Source organism: Miscanthus floridulus, chromosome 3, assembly GCF_019320115.1.
Source record: "Miscanthus floridulus cultivar M001 chromosome 3, ASM1932011v1, whole genome shotgun sequence".
NCBI classification, from domain to species: Eukaryota; Viridiplantae; Streptophyta; class Magnoliopsida; order Poales; family Poaceae; genus Miscanthus; species Miscanthus floridulus.
Window position 1 is genome coordinate 698,791 of NC_089582.1, and position 18,037 is coordinate 716,827.

An 18,037-nucleotide genomic window follows, 5' to 3' on the forward strand; every position below is an offset into this window, starting at 1 on the left:
AACACCTGGTCCGAATGAGTGACGATGTACGGCCTATGGCGATAAACAACATAGTCCTGAAGAAAGAGCTTCATCTATGACATTGTATTGAATATCATCCCCTTACTAAGTATTTCTTTCTCATGGTCATATAATGATTTTCTACACATCTAGAGACCGGTGTCACAAACTGTCATATCCGTCATGCTGACATCCCTATATTTTGGAACGCCCCTGAAAGGTACGTTCATCGACCTTAGTTGCTCAAGCTCTGTCGCTGTGTAAGGTGGTGGTGGAACATACTGCTGTGCTTCGCTAATTCTGCCCTATGAATCATAGGAGGGTATCATCTGCTGGCAAATCTGTGACTAGTCTACCATGAGCCGGCATAGCATGCAAAACCTCAGTTGGTACTGGTAATGGCATACCTTGAACAGGTACTGGCATGACATCAACCAGTGCGGGCATAGCATGTCTACCTCCATGGTCATCATTTGAATCGTCTGAATTACTGCTAACTATATCACCGATCCTGTCCTCCTCTTCCCATTCAAACTCGTTCACATCGAAGTCATTGCTTATACAGCCTACTTGACTTAAATGAAACTGCTCCTGCGTCAACTGACCATCCAAATCCATAGTACCCATAGTTGGTTCCACATGAACCCCACATTCTTGTTGAGTATCATCATCGAAGGACGGCCCCTCTTGGAGATCATGCATCATGTACCCATTCTCCACAACAACCTGCCACATTGGAAACTTGGATTACCCTATTGTAGTGGGACCAGTGAGCATGGTCCCGCAAGGACATCAGCACGTAGTGTGCCCTAGTCTTTCCACTATCAAACCTTCCCTTCAGTGTATAATCACCGCCAAACTTTCCATTCAAACGGCCACAAAGATCGCTGAAGCTAGAAGGTTCATTAAACCATTCCAATTCTTCTTCCATATCCTCAAACATACCATCTTCTCTTCTAACACTTCCTCCGTAGAAAATTCTAACACAACAATCCATCTACAAAAGCATTTTAGAAACTTCATCAGGTCATCAAAATCGTCGTGCATACTAACTAACTGACTACACCTATACCAACTAACTATACTAACTAATCTAATATTAATACATATACCAACAATTCTAACTAACTATACTAACTACACTAAACACACTAATATTAATACATATACTTACTATACTAAGTAACTTTACTAACTATACATATCTAGCTAACTGCAAAACTATACATAACTTATATTTACTAACTTCACTAAATATCTTTGCTAACTAATTATATAAATCTCTATCTAGTCAAACTAAATTTGAATCCAAACCCTAGCAAAAAAAATTGACAGAGATGCAGAAGAGCATTACCTCGACAAGGATTATGGGTCACCACAATCCACCAATGGAAAGGAGATGGCCACCGACGGCAATGGTCGCCCGACAGCGGCCTACTTCTAGAGGGCGGTGGCAATGGCCGGCGGCAATCCCCCCTCTGGAGGACGACGATGGGTAGCGCAGCAATGTCCTTCACGGCTCGAGACAATGCGGAGAGATGGAGGGGTGACGACGAGGACGGGCGGCGCGCGGCAGTGGGGAGATGGAGGGACGACGGCGGCAGTAAGGGAGGCAACGAGATAGGGGGAGATGGAGATGGAGTGAGGGAGGACGGGCACACGGCGGGGGGCACAGCGGGCGGGGTCGCAGCGGGCGGGAGTGCCGGGCGGGGCATGTCGGGCGCGCTGGGCGGGGCGCGGTGGCGCGTTTTCTTGTCTAAGGACGGAGACACTGAGAAAGGGAACAAGGGGTCTGCCGCGCCGTGATGCGTGGCGCTGCAGCCTCGCGTCGTGACGGGTGGCGCGTCATACCTGCCACGTCAGTGGTCGTCGCAGCCGTTGACTGCCCCTTGCCACGCCGCCATGCATGGCGCGGCAGCGTGAATTAGCTGCGCCGTGCAAACAGGCACGTCGAAAAGTGTTAGTTTTGAAAAAAAAATAAACATAGTCAGTTTTAAAAATAGTTTGAAAAAAGTGTTAAAAATAAAAAAAAAATGGCTCATTGGGAGACAGCTCTCTCGACCAAGCCGGAATCGTCATGAAGCTCCGCCGCCTCGCGCCGCCCGCGGCCTCCGCAGCGCTCCCGTCGCCCTCTCCTCCGCCGCGCCACCAAGCTCCGGGGGCTCTTCAACTGCCGTCGGCGCAGGCGCCCTCAAAGAAGCGCCGCGTCTCGCCTTCCCCGCCCAAGACGGCCACCCCAGTCCCTCCGGCCCCACCGGCACTCGCAACCTCCGCTCCCGCCGCCGCGTTCCTGAGCCCGTACTCGCTGCCTCAAGGGGACACGACTACGGAGCCTGCGTACGTGGATTCCCCCACGGCGCCGCCTCCGGCCGCGGACGAGAAACCCTCCACGCCGTCGCCTCCGGCCGCGGAGACGCCGCCTGCCGCCGCGGGGCCGGTGCTCGCACGGGAGGCTCGCAAGATGAAGAGGACGGTCATCATTACCAGAAACCCTGTCCCCAAGGGCACGTTAGCTGCTCGGAAGGCCGCCGCGGCAGCCGCCGTCGGAGAATTACCGGCGGGGAAAAATGCTGCTTTGGATGAAATGGCGGACGAGGAGCAGAATGCGAGGAAAATTGAAGCCGATGAGCTGCCTAGCTAGTGGCTTCAATGTCGTTGATGTGGATGAAACATTGTTGGGATCCACTCAAAAAACCTTGTTGGGTGAGGAGGCTGTGGGGGGAGGAACCTTAATCGGTAAGCCGGTGGCAAATACTGATTCTGAAATTTCTGATGCCTGCGAGGCAGAGGAATTGGCGAGTACGAGCATAGGAAAGGAGGAATTTGGGATTTCAGACAGGGCTGAGAGGCAAAGGAGGATGACAGAGGTATTTGTCTGCGGGCTCGACAACGACATGAAAGAGGAAGACGTGAGGTCAGTGTTTGGGTGGGCAGGCGAGATCACTGAGGTCCGGATGGCAATGGATGCGAGGACGTCGAAGAGCAAAGGGTACTGCTTTGTGCGGTACAGTGAGCCCTCACAGGCTAAGAAGCTTGTTGCGGAGTTCTGCAAATTGAAGGCTGTTTCGACTCACTTGGATGAATTCAAAGTCAGCTTCTCATGCTTGAACTCAAATTTCCAGCTGGCTGCATATTTGTGCCAAATGGTGCTAGAAAATCTATTCTTTTGATTTTATTGAGTTAAGTTGATGTGCCAACATTGCTAATTACCCCAACTTGACCTTGGTTTGATTGACACACCTCTTGTAGCAGAAGCTTTTGCCTTTATTTGATTTCTCTGATTACATCTTTATCCATCGCCATGTTCATTTTGACTGACTCAGACAATGTTTTTTTTTTAAAAAAACGCCTTTAAAAACTTAGAATTAGAATGTACGCTTATTGTTGATTACATCTAAGCTTCTATTAGATTGGTTGCCATGCTTGGACGCCTGGTATGGTTCCAATCATTCGTTACCATTTACTGGAATCATATTAGTGCCAAATTACATGCTTGTGTCATGCCACTGCTGTACTGTTAAGTTTCATTATATATTAATTTCTGAACATATGATCATTCTACAATTGAACATTGTGCATTTGGTTGTAAGTTGTAACCTAAAGCTTGCTTTCTGTAGAAAATAAAATGTAGGATAGGTAGATATGGATGAAAAATTCTACTTTCTGTACCATACATAGTTTATGTGCTATATGTTAGATAGTCTACTACTTCCTTGTGTGAACACACAGAAAGGGAAGACGGCGCCGAAAAGGCTCCCTACTGTGGTACTGTAGCTACTATAGAGGCAGGCGCCGAATGGCTCACATGCCATACTGTAGCCACATGCAGGGACATGCGCAGAAGTCAGTCCTGTTGTGTTGTCTAGTCAATGTTGCAGCAGGACAGCTGTACTAGGACTAGATGGATATAGTTGTATATATAGTTTGCCACTGCAACTCAACAAAAAGAGTTCAGTTTTACCATCTCCTATACTGTGTGTATGCTCTGTTCTCCCTCTTCTTCTACCTTAGCCATAGTGTGTGTGGTCGGACAACGCTTCTTCGTGGTTGGCATAGCTAGTGGGTGCTCGGCAACACTAGCGGGTGCTCGACAAGACTGGTGAGTGGTCGACTTACCTGAAGCGGTGATCCTGTGGGCTAACAAGTGGTATCGGAGCCGTCCAAGCGTCGTCGCCAGACTAACCGCTGGCGATGACGAATGGTTCGGAGATGGGCGACAGCAGTGGCACTGTTGTGGCTGCCGAGCCACGATCGGAGGTCGTTGTTCGTACGGTGCGGGAGGTCAGCGGCACCAGTTGGCCGACGCTGACTCGCACCAACTATGGAGAGTGGTCGGTGACCATGAAGGTCAAGCTCAAAGCCCGACGACTCTGGAATGCTGTTGACAAGGGCACCGATAATGAGGAAGATGACATGTCAGCGTTGGAGGCTATCCTCGCTGCTGTATCGGCGGAGTACAGGGAGCCATTGGGGGCGAAAAGCTCTGCAAAGGAGGTGTGGGAGGCTATTGCAGCAATGCGCGTCGGTTTCGACCGTGCAAAGAAGGTGACGACCCAGTTTCTGAAGCAGAAGTATGCCAACCTCAAGTTCAAGGATGGTGAAACGATGGATGATTTCTCCCTCCGCCTACAGACGCTCATCAGCAAGCTGAAGAGCCACTGCGTCACCATCGACGAAGAGGAGGCGGTCTCCAAGTACCTCCACTCCGTGCTGGTAAAGTACATTCAGATCGTTCTCTCCATAGAGACGATGCTAGACTTGTCCACCCTCACCATTGAGGATGTGACAGGCCGTCTGCAGGCGGTGAACGAGCGTCTGGAGAAGGCGACAGCAACGACGGACAGCGGCAAACTGCTGCTGACAGAAGAGGAGTGGGCTACTTGGAGGAACTCTGGGAAGGCTTCTTCGGAGAAGAAGAAGCAGATCGACCCCAACGCCTGCCGGCGCTGCGGGGAGACGGGCCATTGGGCACGGGAGTGCCCAAATCGCAGGCAGGAGAAGAAGACTGAGGCTCATCTGGCGTAAGCTAATGATGATGATAAGGCCACTATCCTGATGGCGATGTTTTGTGCACTGCACGACATCGAGGCCGAGGAGAAGGAAGAGGTGACGATGGTGGAAGGACCTGGGAAGGCTCTGGCTGTCAACCTCGATGAACCACACACCCAAGTCCACCTTGGACGTGTGGGCGCCGACCAGGAGAAGCGGTGGTATCTGGACTCTAGTGCCAGCTACCACACGACGGGCTCCAAGGCATCCTTCTCCGAGCTCAACGACGATGTTACCGGTACAGTGAAGTTTAGTGACGGCTCACGGGTGGCAATCCAAGGGCGCGACACCATCATCTTCAGGTGCCAGAACGGGAGCACTGCGCGCTAACGGATGTATATTACATCCCACAGCAGCGTTCCAGCATCATCAGCATTGGTCAGCTGGATGAGCGCGGTAGCAAGGTACTGATCAAGGCGGAGCCCTTAGGATTAGGGACCGAGAGCAGCGACTTCTCGCCAAGGTGAAGAGGTCCCTGAACTGATTGTACCTGCTCAACCTAAAGGTAGAGCAGCCGGTGTGTCTGGCGGCAAGGCACACCAAGTAGTCATGGCTGTGGCATGTCTGGTTTGGACATCTCAGCTTCGACGCGCTAGGTCGGCTGGAGAAGATGGTCCAAGGGCTATCCCACATCAAGCATGGAGGTGAGCTATGTGACAGCTGCCTGGCTGAGAAGCAGAGGAGGCTACCATTCCCAAAGGCGGCCAAGTATCACGCGAAGAATGCTCTCGAGCTCATCCACGGTGACCTCTATGGGCCGATCACACCAACTACAAACGGTGGTTGGCCGTACTTCCTCCTGCTCGTGGATGATTGCAGTCACTACATGTGGCTGCTACTCTTGGCGAGCAAGGATGAAGTGGCGGCGATGATCAAGAAGTTCAAGATGCATGTGGAGGCCGAGAGCAGCAAGAAGCTTTGCGGGCTGAGGACTGATCGTGGCGACGAATTCACTTCAGTAGAGTTCGCTGCGTACTACGTGGATCAGGGTGTGGTGCGATACCACACCACGCCATACTCGCCACAACAAAATGGCGTGGTGGAGAGGCGGAACCAGACGGTGGTCGGCATGGCTCGATCCATGATGAAGGCCAAAGGCATGCCGACAAGGTTCTGGGGTGAGGCGGTGACCACGGCGGTGTTCATCCTCAACCGTCCTCCGACCAAGGCCCTAACGGGCAAGACGCCGTTCGAAGCTTGGTATGGGTGCAAGCCGAGTGTGTCCTTCCTTCGGACATTCGACTACATCGGCCACGTTAGGAAGACGAAGCCGATCCTCACCAAGATGGAGGACATGAGCACACCGATGGTGTTCCTAGGCTACGTGGAGGGTACCAAGGCATACCGGCTCTATGACCCATGCGGAAACAAGGTACTTGTCTCGCACGACATCGTGTTCAACGAGAAGGCGGCTTGGGACTGGAGCAGTCCGAGCACGGGGAAGCTGGCGGCTTCACCAGCACTTTCGTCGTCGAGCACCTGGTCATCCACGGTGGTGGAGACGCTAGGGAAGAGGTGCCGAGCACTCCAGGGGCAGTGCCGAGCACTTCAGGAGGGATGCCGAGCACTCCATGAGTGATGCCAGGAGATTCTGCAGTGGTGGCGACCACTATAGGACGGGTGCCGAGCACTCCCGTAGTAGAGCCAAGAGGTCTTGCAGTGGTGCCGACCACTCCAAGACTTAGGCTGAGCACTCCTACAGTAGTGCCGAGTACTGCAGGAGTAGTGACGAGCTGTCTAGAAGTAGTGTCGAGCACTCCAGGTGTAGTGCCGAGCACTCAGGCGGGACAGGGAACTCCATTGATGCCGATCGAGTTTGCCTCGCCTCCAAGTGACATCACTGAGTTTGTGTATGCCTTCCACGAAGGTGAGGAGGTGCGTTTCCATAGGCTGGATGACATCATCGGCGGCACAGGGCCCTCAGGCCTGGCTGGTCGGCTGCTCAATGAGCAAGAGCTGCTGCTCGTCAGTGCAGAGGAACCACCCACGTTCGTGCTGGCAGAGCGCGATGGCAACTGGCGATGAGCAATGCTAGAGGAGATGAAGGCGATCGAGGAAAACGAGACATGACAGTTCGTCGATCCACCTCTAGGATGTTGTCCGATCAGCCTGAAGTGGGTGTACAAGGTCAAGCGGGATGAGCTTGGCGCCATTGTCAGGCACAAGGCGCGCCTCGTCGCCCAAGGCTTTGTTCAGCGCGAGCACGTCGACTTCGAGGAAGTCTTTGCGCTAGTAGAGCGTAGGGAGTCTGTTCATTTGCTATTAGCCTTGGTAGCAGCAAAGGACTGGCGCGTCCATCACTTAGACGTTAAATCAGCCTTCCTCAACGGCGAGCTAGCGGAGACGGTCTTTGTCAGGCAACCTCTAGGTTTCGCTATCAAGGGAGAGGAGCATAGGGTGCTCCAACTACGCAAGGCGCTCTACGAGCTATGGTAGGCCCCACGAGTATGGAACGCTAAGCTTGACGCTACGCTGGGCGAGCTTGGGTTTCAACGGTGCGCAACCGAGCACGTGCTCTACACGCGGCGATGGGGAAGGAGGAGCTCGTCGTCGACGTGTATGTGGACGACTTGATCGTCATCGGCGCACGCACGGTGGACATCAACAGCTTCAAGCGTGAGATGGCGGCTCATGTTTGAATGAGCGATCTCGGCGCACTCTTCTACTACCTCGGCATCGAGGTGAGACAGGGGAAGGAGGAACTCACGCTCGATCAGAGCGTGTATGTCTAGAAGCTATTGGAATGGAGCGGCATGGCTGAGTGCAAGCCATGCGTGACTCCGATGGAGGAGCGGCTGAAGCTGACGAAGGCTAGCACCGCGACGAAGGTGGATGCAACACTCTACCGGAGCATCATCGGCGATCTACGCTACCTAGTCCACACGAGGCCGAACATTGCGTTCACCGTGGGCTACGTCAGTCGCTTCATGGAGGATCCTCGAGAGGATCACTGGGCTGCAATGAAGCGGCTACTACGCTACATCAAGGGGACGGTAGATCAAGGGATCATCTTCCCAAAGACCGGCGGGAGTAGGCTGCAGCTCACTATGTTCAGCGATGCAAACATGGCGGGGGACATCGACAGACGACGGAGCACCTCTGGCATGCTCGTCTTCCTCGGGTCGGCTCCGATTTCATGGCTGTCGCTGAAACAGAAGGTGGTGGCGCTATCTACGTGCGAGGCAGAGTACGTAGCGGCGGCCACAGCGGCGTGCCAAGTTGTGTGGCTGCGCTGGCTGCTAGGCGAGCTGACCGGCGTGGAAGCTCACCCACCAGCACTGATGGTGGACAACCAACCCGCCATCGCCCTCGTGAAGAATCCGGTTCTGCACGACCGGAGCAAACACATCGACGTGAAGTTCCACTTCCTCAGGGACTGTGTCGATGAAGGGCAGATCGTCATCAAGTTTGTCGAAACCGGTCGGCAACTCGTAGACGTCCTCACCAAGCCGCTCAGACGTCTTCGACTCACGGAGCTGAAGGAGATGATCGGCATGGAGGGGGTACAGGGGATAGCAGTAGGATTAGGGGAAGAATTGTTAGATAATCTACTACTTCCTTGTGTGAACACACAGCAAGGGAAGGCGGCGCTGAAAAGGATCCCTGCTGTGGTCTGTAGCGGCTGTAGAGGCAGGCACCGAACGGCTCACATGCCGTACTGTAGCCACATGCAGGGACAGACATAGAAGTCAGTCCTACTGTGTTATCTAGTCACTGTTGCAGCAGGGCAGCTGTACTAGGACTAGATGGATAGAGTTATATATATAGTTTGCCACTGCAACTCAACAAGGAGAGTTCAGTTTTGCCATCTCCTATACAGGGCTTCGGCCAACGCTGGTGCTTGTATTGTGTGTGTATGCTCTGTTCTTCCTCTTCTTCTACCTTAGCCATAGTGTGTGTGGTCGGACAACGCTTCTTCGTGGTCGGCATAGCTAGTGGGTGCTCGGCAACACTAACGGGTGCTCGGTAAGACTGGTGAGTGGTCGACTCATCTGAGCCGATGATCCTATGGGCTAACACTATAGACAAAATGAAACATCATAAATCAATATAACATTAGTTCCAAAAAATGAATGTTCCTAAATGCTATGTGTATCAATGTTACTATGTTGGAATTTATGGTGTAGTATCTTGTTGCCCTAGTTTTTGTAGTACAGGGAAAAAAATTGTGGGTTCAGAATTCGTGACCTTTGGCTATAGTTATATGTGTTGGCTAAGTCGAATGTGTGGCTTATGTTTCACTGCCTCCACATTTTGTTCCCCTCCTCTTTCTCCATATTGATTATTAATTTATTATACTGTTATTTGAAACTCCATTGCAAGATCTGTTGGAAGCTTTGTCAAGTTGAAGCTCTGGATGGGAATGATAAAATTGTTGTTGAAAATATTGACAAGAAATGGAAGAAAGAAGATGTGAGTACAATTGCACCCCTAGCTACCATTTTCTTTATTCTGTATTTCTGTGAATAACCTGCTTGGATATTTGGCTCCATTGTTGTCTGTTTGCTGATATCACCTAATTCTGTTCAAAGCAGATCATGAAGCTACTACACAAAACTGGAGTTGAGAACATATTGATACAGTAACACTCATGGCTGACTGTGACAACCCAGGCTATAACTGTGGGTATGCATTTCTTGAACTTGAGACTGAAAGAGATGCATGGATGGCATACATAAAGCTTTCAAGGAAAGGTGTCTAAATATAACAGTTGCATGGGCTAAACCATTGAGTGATCCAGATGAAGAAATGCAGCAGGTCTCATTCTCTCCCTTTCTCACACACTGTTTTTGCCACTAATCGTTATTCATCCCTGAAAATCATTTGAGGCAATGGAAAGGCAATTTTGTTTCCGCGCTGCTGCGAGCGTTTACTGCCCGATCGTGGGCGTAATCGGCGTTTTGAAGGGCCCTGTTCGCTTGTCTTTTAATCCGTACTTTTCAGCTTATTTTTTCAGCCGGAACAGTGTTTTTCTCTCACAATAAATTCGCCGGAACAGTGTTTCGGCTTGTTTTTTCAGCGAAACGAACGTGTCCTACTTGAAACAAACAATAACTTACATGATCTGTTGGCAGTGTGAACAGATGACGCTACAAAATGAGTGAACCAAACAGCACCTAATAGTTCATATACACCTTCAACTTATTATACAAGCACATATTAGCAGGTGCATGCAAACAGCCTCATGCTAAAATCAATTCGCTAAAAATTTTTAGTGCTAATAAATCCAAACAGTCCTTAGAAATAAAGCAGGGAAAACCTATTATTCTACAAAGAAATGCTATCATGATAAAAAAATAGTTGTAATTCAAACACAAAATAACTCAATTTGTCTAGAAACTAAAAAAAAATAGCACAGTTGTATAAATCATTTTCAACACATCAAGGTCCCGCTGGCCAAAAAAGTCTAGCAACATGAATTTGGTGTCAAGGTCGGGCCCGCAGTCTTGACTTTGGTAGTCCACCGGTTGTCTTGTCTGAAAAATCTCCGCGGCCCAACCACAGCCACCCCATCTCTCTGGCTGGTTCTTTCCGAGCGGCGTCATGGAGGGCGCGGCAGCGGCACAGGCTTTTCTGAGCAACGCCGGGCGCCTGCTGAGCAAGGAGTACCAGCACCTCCGCGGCGTCGGCGGCCAGGTAGCCGAGCTGCGGGACGAGCTGGACGCCATGAACGCGCTCCTCGTCATGCAGTCCGAGGCGGACGACGGCGCCGTGGACCGCTTCCTGCAGGTGTGCATGAAGCAGCTGCGCGAGGTCGCCTACGACGCCGAGGACTGCATCGACCTCTACACCCTGCGCATCGAGTCCCGCCGCACCGACGGCGTGCGCGCCTGGCTGGGACGCCTGCTCGGGACGCTCCGGTCTCGCCGCCGCCTCGCATGCGAGATCGGCGCCCTCCGCGCCCGCGCCGTTGCCATCAGCGAGCGCCAGGCGCGGTTCGGCGTCAACCGGGACGCGCTGCGCGGGTTCGCTCCTCTGCTACCTGCGGTCCCCATATCGGCGGCGTCATCGTCCACTTCTGCTAGCAACACTGACGACCGCCGCCGGCTGGTCGGCATCGAGGATCAGGCTAACGCCCTGGCTGCACGGCTGAACGCGCCGGTTGGCGAAGAGGCCGCCGCGCGCATGGCCGTCTTCTCCATCGTGGGGTTCGGAGGCCTCGGCAAGACGACGCTGGCCATGGAGGTGTGCCGGCGGCTGGAAGCGGAGTTCCCGTGGCAGGCGATGGTGTCCGTGTCCCAGGCGTTCGAGCCGAGCAGAGACCTCAAGGCGTTGCTCAGCGACCTTCTTCGGCAGGTCGTGAAGCCCAAAACGGCTGACGACAGGGGAATCAAGGAAGAGGCTGCACTGGGTGCAATTGACGGCCTGGATGACAACGGGCTTGCCAAAAGACTCGAGGAGGTTCTCACCAACAAGAGGTACCAAAATATTGGGCCTACATGATAGCCTCATCCTTCTTACCTGCAGGCATGTGGGCCCCACATGTTAGTGTCATACTGTCGTGTAATCAACGTGCCACACATGCAGATTAACTCAAATTGCGGTAATTTGGATCTCATGTGACATGGTCAATAAGTTTAAAGACCTAGATATGTGTTTCAAAAGTAGGAACCTACCAAAAAATCACCTCGAGCCAAGTTGGATGACGAACTATGTATTTTACTCTATGGTCATGATAGCACAATATGTATCTCTTTGCAATTTCTACTCATCACTTACACGTATAATTTAGAAAATGAGAGCTAAATTAATATTTTAAGTGAAACATATGAAACGGTACATGGTATATCAACATTCATGATAATTAATTTTGTTATAATGGTATATATGTAGGTTTGAAGTAGGTATCTGTGTTCTTTTGTCTAGCTTTTTTTTTTTTGCATAAATGCATAGTTAGGTAATTTAAAAGCAGACACCAGAGTATCTAGCTAGGAGGTCCACTTTTTTTAATAATCAAATGTTGATTATGTATAAGCATGTGTGTGGAAACTTTGAGTTTGCTTTTGTATACAGCAGTAGAAAATTTAGAAATATGTTAGATCTAATAGTTATTGTAGTAAATGACGATGTGAATTCAATGTTACTATATTCTAAATAATACTTATACTAATTTATAAGGATGTTTTTTTTCTAACACGTCTCATGGGTTAAACGTGGGCCTCAAAATTTAATTAAAGGAGCCTTCAATTAATATACACATATTGTAAAAATCACTTCTCATGGTAGTCCTAATGATACCATATTTACACTATTTACTACTACTAGTGAGTCTTCTTCTAAAACCTCAACATTGATTCTATTTAGGAACGCCAGAAAAAATATAAAGACTCAAAATTCACACAAAAATGATAAATATTTGGCCATGGATCTGATAGACTCTAATAATTGCCATTATTCAATCTATTCTATTTTTCTAACTACCACATGTATCATTATAAAAGTACTCTGAAGTTACACCTTAAATTTAAATCTAAACTACCCACCTCTCACAACTGCAGACGCCCTCTTTGCCAAGTGCTGGGGGCACTCGGCAAAGCCAGCCAAGCACTCGGCAAAGGCTTTGCCGAGTGCCGCACTCGGCAAAGGCTTTGCCGAGTGCCGCACTCGGCAAAGGTCTCTCGGCAAAGATTTTATCGGCAAAAATTTCTTTGCCGAGTGCCAAAAATCGACACTCGGCAAAGCCTTTGCCGAGTGCCCGACACTCAGCAAAGTTGGAACCGAAAAAAACCCGAAAAAATGGGAATTTTTACCCAAAAAAAATGGAAAATTTGTTTTAATTGGTGGAGGCCCCCACCGGTCAGCGCCCATCCATCTCCGGCTTTTTTCGCGTCAATTTCACAGCTACACGGCCGACGGGATTCAAACCCGAGACCTTCCGCTGCGCACAAACCTCCTCTACCACTACACAACACTGTCACTTGTGTCTGGATTCCGTTTTAGTTCCTAATATATTATACTAAACCGAGTGTAAATTGTTTGTTTGAGACCCTAAACGAATTCAAATAAAAAAGTTAACTTTTCGAGATCTACACTTTTAGTTTAGGAAGTTTTTCCATTCGAGGTCGTTTACAAAATTTGAATTTTAAAATTTGGAAATTCAAACGCAGTTTTGCATGACAAGATGTTTTCAAATCAAAAAGTTGTCAACTACAATGTTTCATAACTTTTGGAGATCTACAATTTTTATTTAGAAAGTTTTTCCATCCGAGGTCTTTTGAAAAATTCAAATTTTAAAATTTTTAAATTCAAACGTCGTTTTTGCATGATAAAATGATTTCAAATCAAAATGTTGCCAACTACAAAATTTCATAACTTCTCAAGATCTACAAAGTTTATTTTGGTCATTTGTTCATCCGACATAGTGGTAGTAACATTGTTCACAAATCATATATATCTCTCTTCTACTTTCATGAAACTAATATGAGACATATATATTTTATGAACAACGTTATTGTCGCTTTGTCAAATGAAGAAATGACCAAAATAAACTTTGTAGATCTTAAGAAGTTATACAACTTTGTAGTTGAAAAGTTTTTCATTTGAATTCATTTAGGGCCTCAAAAATTGATTCGAAAAACTGATTTGCCGAGGGCCAAAAAAATACACACGGCAAAATACCTCTTTGCCGAGTGCCAAAACATAGGCACTCGGCAAAATATGGCTTTGCCGAGTGCCAGAAAAAGGCACTTGGCAAACTTAGAGTAAATTACTTGTTTGAGGCCCTAAATGAATTCAAATCAAAAAGTGATCAACTACAAAGTTTCATAACTTTTTGAGATCTACAATTTTCATTTAGTAAGTTTTTCCATCCGAGGTCGTTTGAAAATTTTGAATTTTAAATTTGAGAGATTCAAACGTAGTTTTGCATGATAAGATGATTTCAAATCAAAAAGTTGTCAACTACATAGTTTCATAACTTTTGGAGATCTACAATTTTCATTTAGGAAGTTTTTCCATCCGAGGTCGTTTGAAAAATTCAAATTTTAAAATTTTCAAATTCAAACGTCGTTTTTGCATGACAAGATGATTTCAAATCAAAATGTTGCCAACTACAAAATTTCATAACTTATCAAGATCTACATAGTTTATTTTGGGTCATTTGTTCATCCGACATAGTGGTAGTAACATTGTTCACAAATCTTATATATCTGTCTTCTACTTTCATGAAACTAATATGAGAGATGTAGATTTTATGAACAACGTTATTGTCGCTTTGTCAAATGAAGAAATGACCAAAATAAACTTTGTAGATCTTGAGAAGTTATACAACTTTGTAGTTGAAAAGTTTTTCATTTGAATTCATTTAGGGCCTCAAAAATTGCTTCGAAAAACTGATTTGCCGAGGGCCAAAAAAAAATGCACACGGCAAAAAGCCTGTTTGCCGAGTGCCAAAACAAAGGCACTCGGCAAAATACATCTTTGCCGAGTGTCAGAAAAAAACACTCGGCAAAGACGTATTTTGCCGTGTGCCAAAAAATAGCACTCGGCAAAATACATCTTTGCCGAGTGTCAGAAAAAAAACACTCGGCAAAGACGTATTTTGCCGTGTGTTTTTGTTTGCCGAGTGTATTTTATTTGGCACTCGGCAAACACGGTCTTTGCCGAGTGCCCGATAAAATACACTCGGCAAAGACTCCGGCACTCGGCAAATCGCCGGTTTCCCGTAGTGTCTATTATTGTGAAAATAACATAAGGTAAGCCCCTAATTATCCATGCATCTGTGCCACTATGAAAGTATAGCCTCTTAAATCTGCATTTAAATTATCAGCCCTTCCACTATTGAAAATAAGCTAAAGTAACATATAGCTATGTCATTATGAAAAATAACATAAAGTAATTGTCTAAACTTACATCTACCAGCACCTGTCATTTAAAAAATAACAGTATTATATATATGTGGTTCTAAATTATTGGATTCAAACTTTGAATATAGAAACAAACTAACTGTAGTACAATAATGACATGAGTCACCATTCACGGTTTCAACCAAACACACCATACGTTTGGTGGAGCTCTGGCTGCCTCGGGTCCGACTTGCACCATGGTAAGGAGTTGCTTCACCAGCTTCGGCTCCTCAACATACTGTAGCAATGAGCCAAAGCTGTTTTGAGCTATGCCAAAACATGGCCTTATATATATTTGTATAGGAAACAATGGTCACATATCAATTTGTAGGTCACGAGTGTAGTTCAAAATAAGGCTTAAGACAAGCATACGTCAAGTACACAATACACATAGAAGTGCCTGGCAATGTGGAAAAGAATGAATGGGTATTAAAAAGTATAGAGTAATTGGTAGCTAAAAGCTATCTTAACTAGGAAAAGATAAGAAAATATTTGTATGAGTACCATGTTAGAACATGAACAATCAGAGAGGGCAAATGTGAGCAGTTTGAATAGATGCGGGCCTAAATTTATCAATGAATTTCTAACACTTATCACTCTTGTAATATGTGTAGGAGCATGACTTGATAGATTGGTATATCAAACAATGATAATGCATGCATATTGAGTAATAGTAGTAGCATTTTCATACATTTTGCACATGCGAGATAATTAATTACGTTTTGGATATATGACTTAACTAACTATATACTATGCATGCCTAAACCAGGTACCTTATAGTGATTGATGATGTTTGGACTGTACGAGCATGGGAGGTAATCCAATCCAAGTTGCTAGAGAACAACAAGGGCGGTAGAATCATCGTGACCACTCGGATAGATACAGTGGCCAATGCATGCAGCCCTGATAGTATTAATAGCCACTCCAAATACATTCACAAGATGGAACCCCTCAAGCTTGAAGATTCGAAGAAGTTGTTTGTTAGCAGAGTGTTTGGATCCATGGATGCCTCTTACCCCCAAAGAATTTGAAGATGTAATGGGTGACATCTTGAAAAAATGTGGTGGGCTGCCATTGGCCATTGTCAGCATCGCTAGTGTTTTGGTTGGGTACAAATCACCTGGAAGCAAAGACAAGTGGGATAGAGTCTGCAAATCACTTGGTTCACAGATGGAGAGACACCCTACCCTTGAGGGGATGAAGCATATAGTCACGGTTAGCTACAATCACCTCCCGTATGAGCTCAAGGGTTGCATGATGTACTTTAGCATTTTTCCAGAGGACTACGTAATTAGAAAGGACCGGCTACTGAACAGATGGATGGCAGAAGGATTAGTTCATGAGAAGCGGGGACTGACCCTGTGGGAGGTTGCAGAATCCTACCTGGATAAACTCTTGAGCAAGAACATGATTGAAGAGGCAGGCCATTTGGAGGGTCTTGCATGGAAGCAGCAGACATACCGAATGCATGACATGCTTCATGAGGTCATGGTGTCCAAGTCCCTGGAGGCTAACTTTCTCAGCCTGCACGGAGGGCAGCACAAGGGGATGTCATGTGGCAAGATCCGTCGCCTCTCCATCCATGCTGACGTAGACGGTACAAAGAGAAATGATGTGGACTATGGAGGCGAGAATGATTATTTGGATATGCAGCATATTCGATCACTGAGCATGTTCCACCTCCGTGGGCAGCACAAGCTCCTGAAAAATCTTGGTAGCTTCGTCCTCTTGAGGGTGCTTGACCTAGAAGATTGCGAGGGAGTAACAAACAAGCACGTGAGGTACGCCTGCAATCTGTACCTACTCCGGTTACTAAGCTTGAGGGGCACAAACATTACAAAGGTGCCTTGGCAGATCGAGAACCTAGAGCATCTACAGACGCTCGATTTGGACTACACGCTCCTCACTGAGCTACCGGAGACCATCACAAAGCTGGAGAAACTTGAGCACATACGATTCTCCAATAGGGATGATTTTTGGGGTACAATGTGGACTATACCCCGGGGAATCAGCAAGATGAAGGCCCTACGCGTGTTGCGTAGAGTAACTCTTGGGAACGAAGACACCGATGCTGCCCAAGAGGTGGGTGAACTGGAGCAGCTGCAAGTGTTTGTCGTGTCTCTTGATGACCGCAAGGCCATTGTAGATGAGGATGTTCTAAGAAACCTTGCTCTGTCCCTAAGCAAGATGTGCTCCCTCCGGTGGCTCTGGATAGGGCACCGGAGAAGCGACAACAACAACAGCAAGCAAAAGCAGGTGCTGAACTTTCTCCACCACCTGCCCGCGCCACCACGGCTCCTTCAGACCCTCTGGATCACAGGTGACGTCGATGGGCTGCCGGGCTGGATCGGCTCACTAACTCATCTTGTCACTTTCACCATCTTGGATACAACCCTTGCTGGTGACCAGCTCTTCGGCATCCTGTGTAAGCTGCCCAACCTGAAGAGCTTGTACGTGACGTGGACACGCCATGGCGACGGCGAGCGTGACGACGAGCTGGTTGCACGCAGCAGCCACAGATTTCCGATGCTCAGGGGCGTGATACTTGGAGGTTGTCTACCCAACGTTATTCGGTTTGAGGGAGGATCGATGTCGACGCTGGAGACGCTGGAACTGAGGTTTGACTACAGGTCAACGCACGTGACGGAGAGGAGCATCGTTGGCATGGAGCAGCTGACGAACTTGAAGAAGGTTACGCTTGATGGTAACAAGGACAACCCTGCACTAATCCACGCGGTCGAGCTGCTAAAGGCTGACGGCAGTGGTGGTGGTAGGCTCTCTACTAGGTCCAAGAACAACGAATTCCAAGTTGCAGTGAAATATCGGTGATTGTTTCAATATCTGTTGCATGCTTTTCCGCTTGAATTAATGTATATATCTTCACAAAATAGTACAGTGTATAATTTCCGTTGTTGGCAATGTACGTAGTATCTGAGTACAATATTCTGATTACTACAAGATGCATTAGCTCTGTCGTTGTAAAGAAATTAGTAGTAATAAAACTTTGTCACCGCATTGATGCATGTATTCTGTGTGCACGACGTGACAACGGTACGGTAGAGACGTGCACACATCAGACAACTAATAATACATAGGGATATGCGCGCTCCTCTCCACGACAGAGAATATGCATGTGTACATTA

General features: G+C 47.8%; 2 protein-coding genes and 1 pseudogene across 2 annotated transcripts; all 3 read left to right on the forward strand.

Moving 5' to 3' along the window:
* Positions 1-2,077: 2,077 nt before the first annotated feature.
* LOC136542942 (uncharacterized) lies at positions 2,078-10,154 on the forward strand (annotated as a pseudogene).
* A 139-nt stretch (positions 10,155-10,293) lies between these two features.
* LOC136542943 (disease resistance protein Pik-2-like) lies at positions 10,294-15,925 on the forward strand. Its single transcript, XM_066535551.1, has 2 exons — positions 10,294-11,468; positions 15,664-15,925. Exons 1-2 carry the CDS (start codon positions 10,594-10,596, stop codon positions 15,923-15,925), a joined length of 1,137 nt encoding a protein of 378 aa, XP_066391648.1. The 5' UTR covers positions 10,294-10,593.
* A 7-nt stretch (positions 15,926-15,932) lies between these two features.
* Positions 15,933-17,723, forward strand: LOC136542944 (disease resistance protein Pik-2-like). The gene has a single exon (XM_066535552.1). The coding sequence runs from the start codon at positions 15,933-15,935 to the stop codon at positions 17,721-17,723; it is 1,791 nt and encodes a 596-aa protein (XP_066391649.1).
* The last annotated feature ends 314 nt before the right edge of the window (positions 17,724-18,037 follow it).

What these genes read in the sequence shown, in the direction of transcription:
- LOC136542943 (XM_066535551.1), top strand. Translation starts at nt 10,594, where the DNA reads ATGGAGGGCGCGGCAGCGGCACAGGCTTTTCTGAGCAACGCCGGGCGC. An exon ending in GAGGTTCTCACCAACAAGAG is followed by an intron (nt 11,469 to 15,663) that starts GTACCAAAATAT and finishes TGCCTAAACCAG; the next exon opens with GTACCTTATAGTGATTGATG.
- LOC136542944 (XM_066535552.1), top strand. Translation starts at nt 15,933, where the DNA reads ATGGGTGACATCTTGAAAAAATGTGGTGGGCTGCCATTGGCCATTGTC.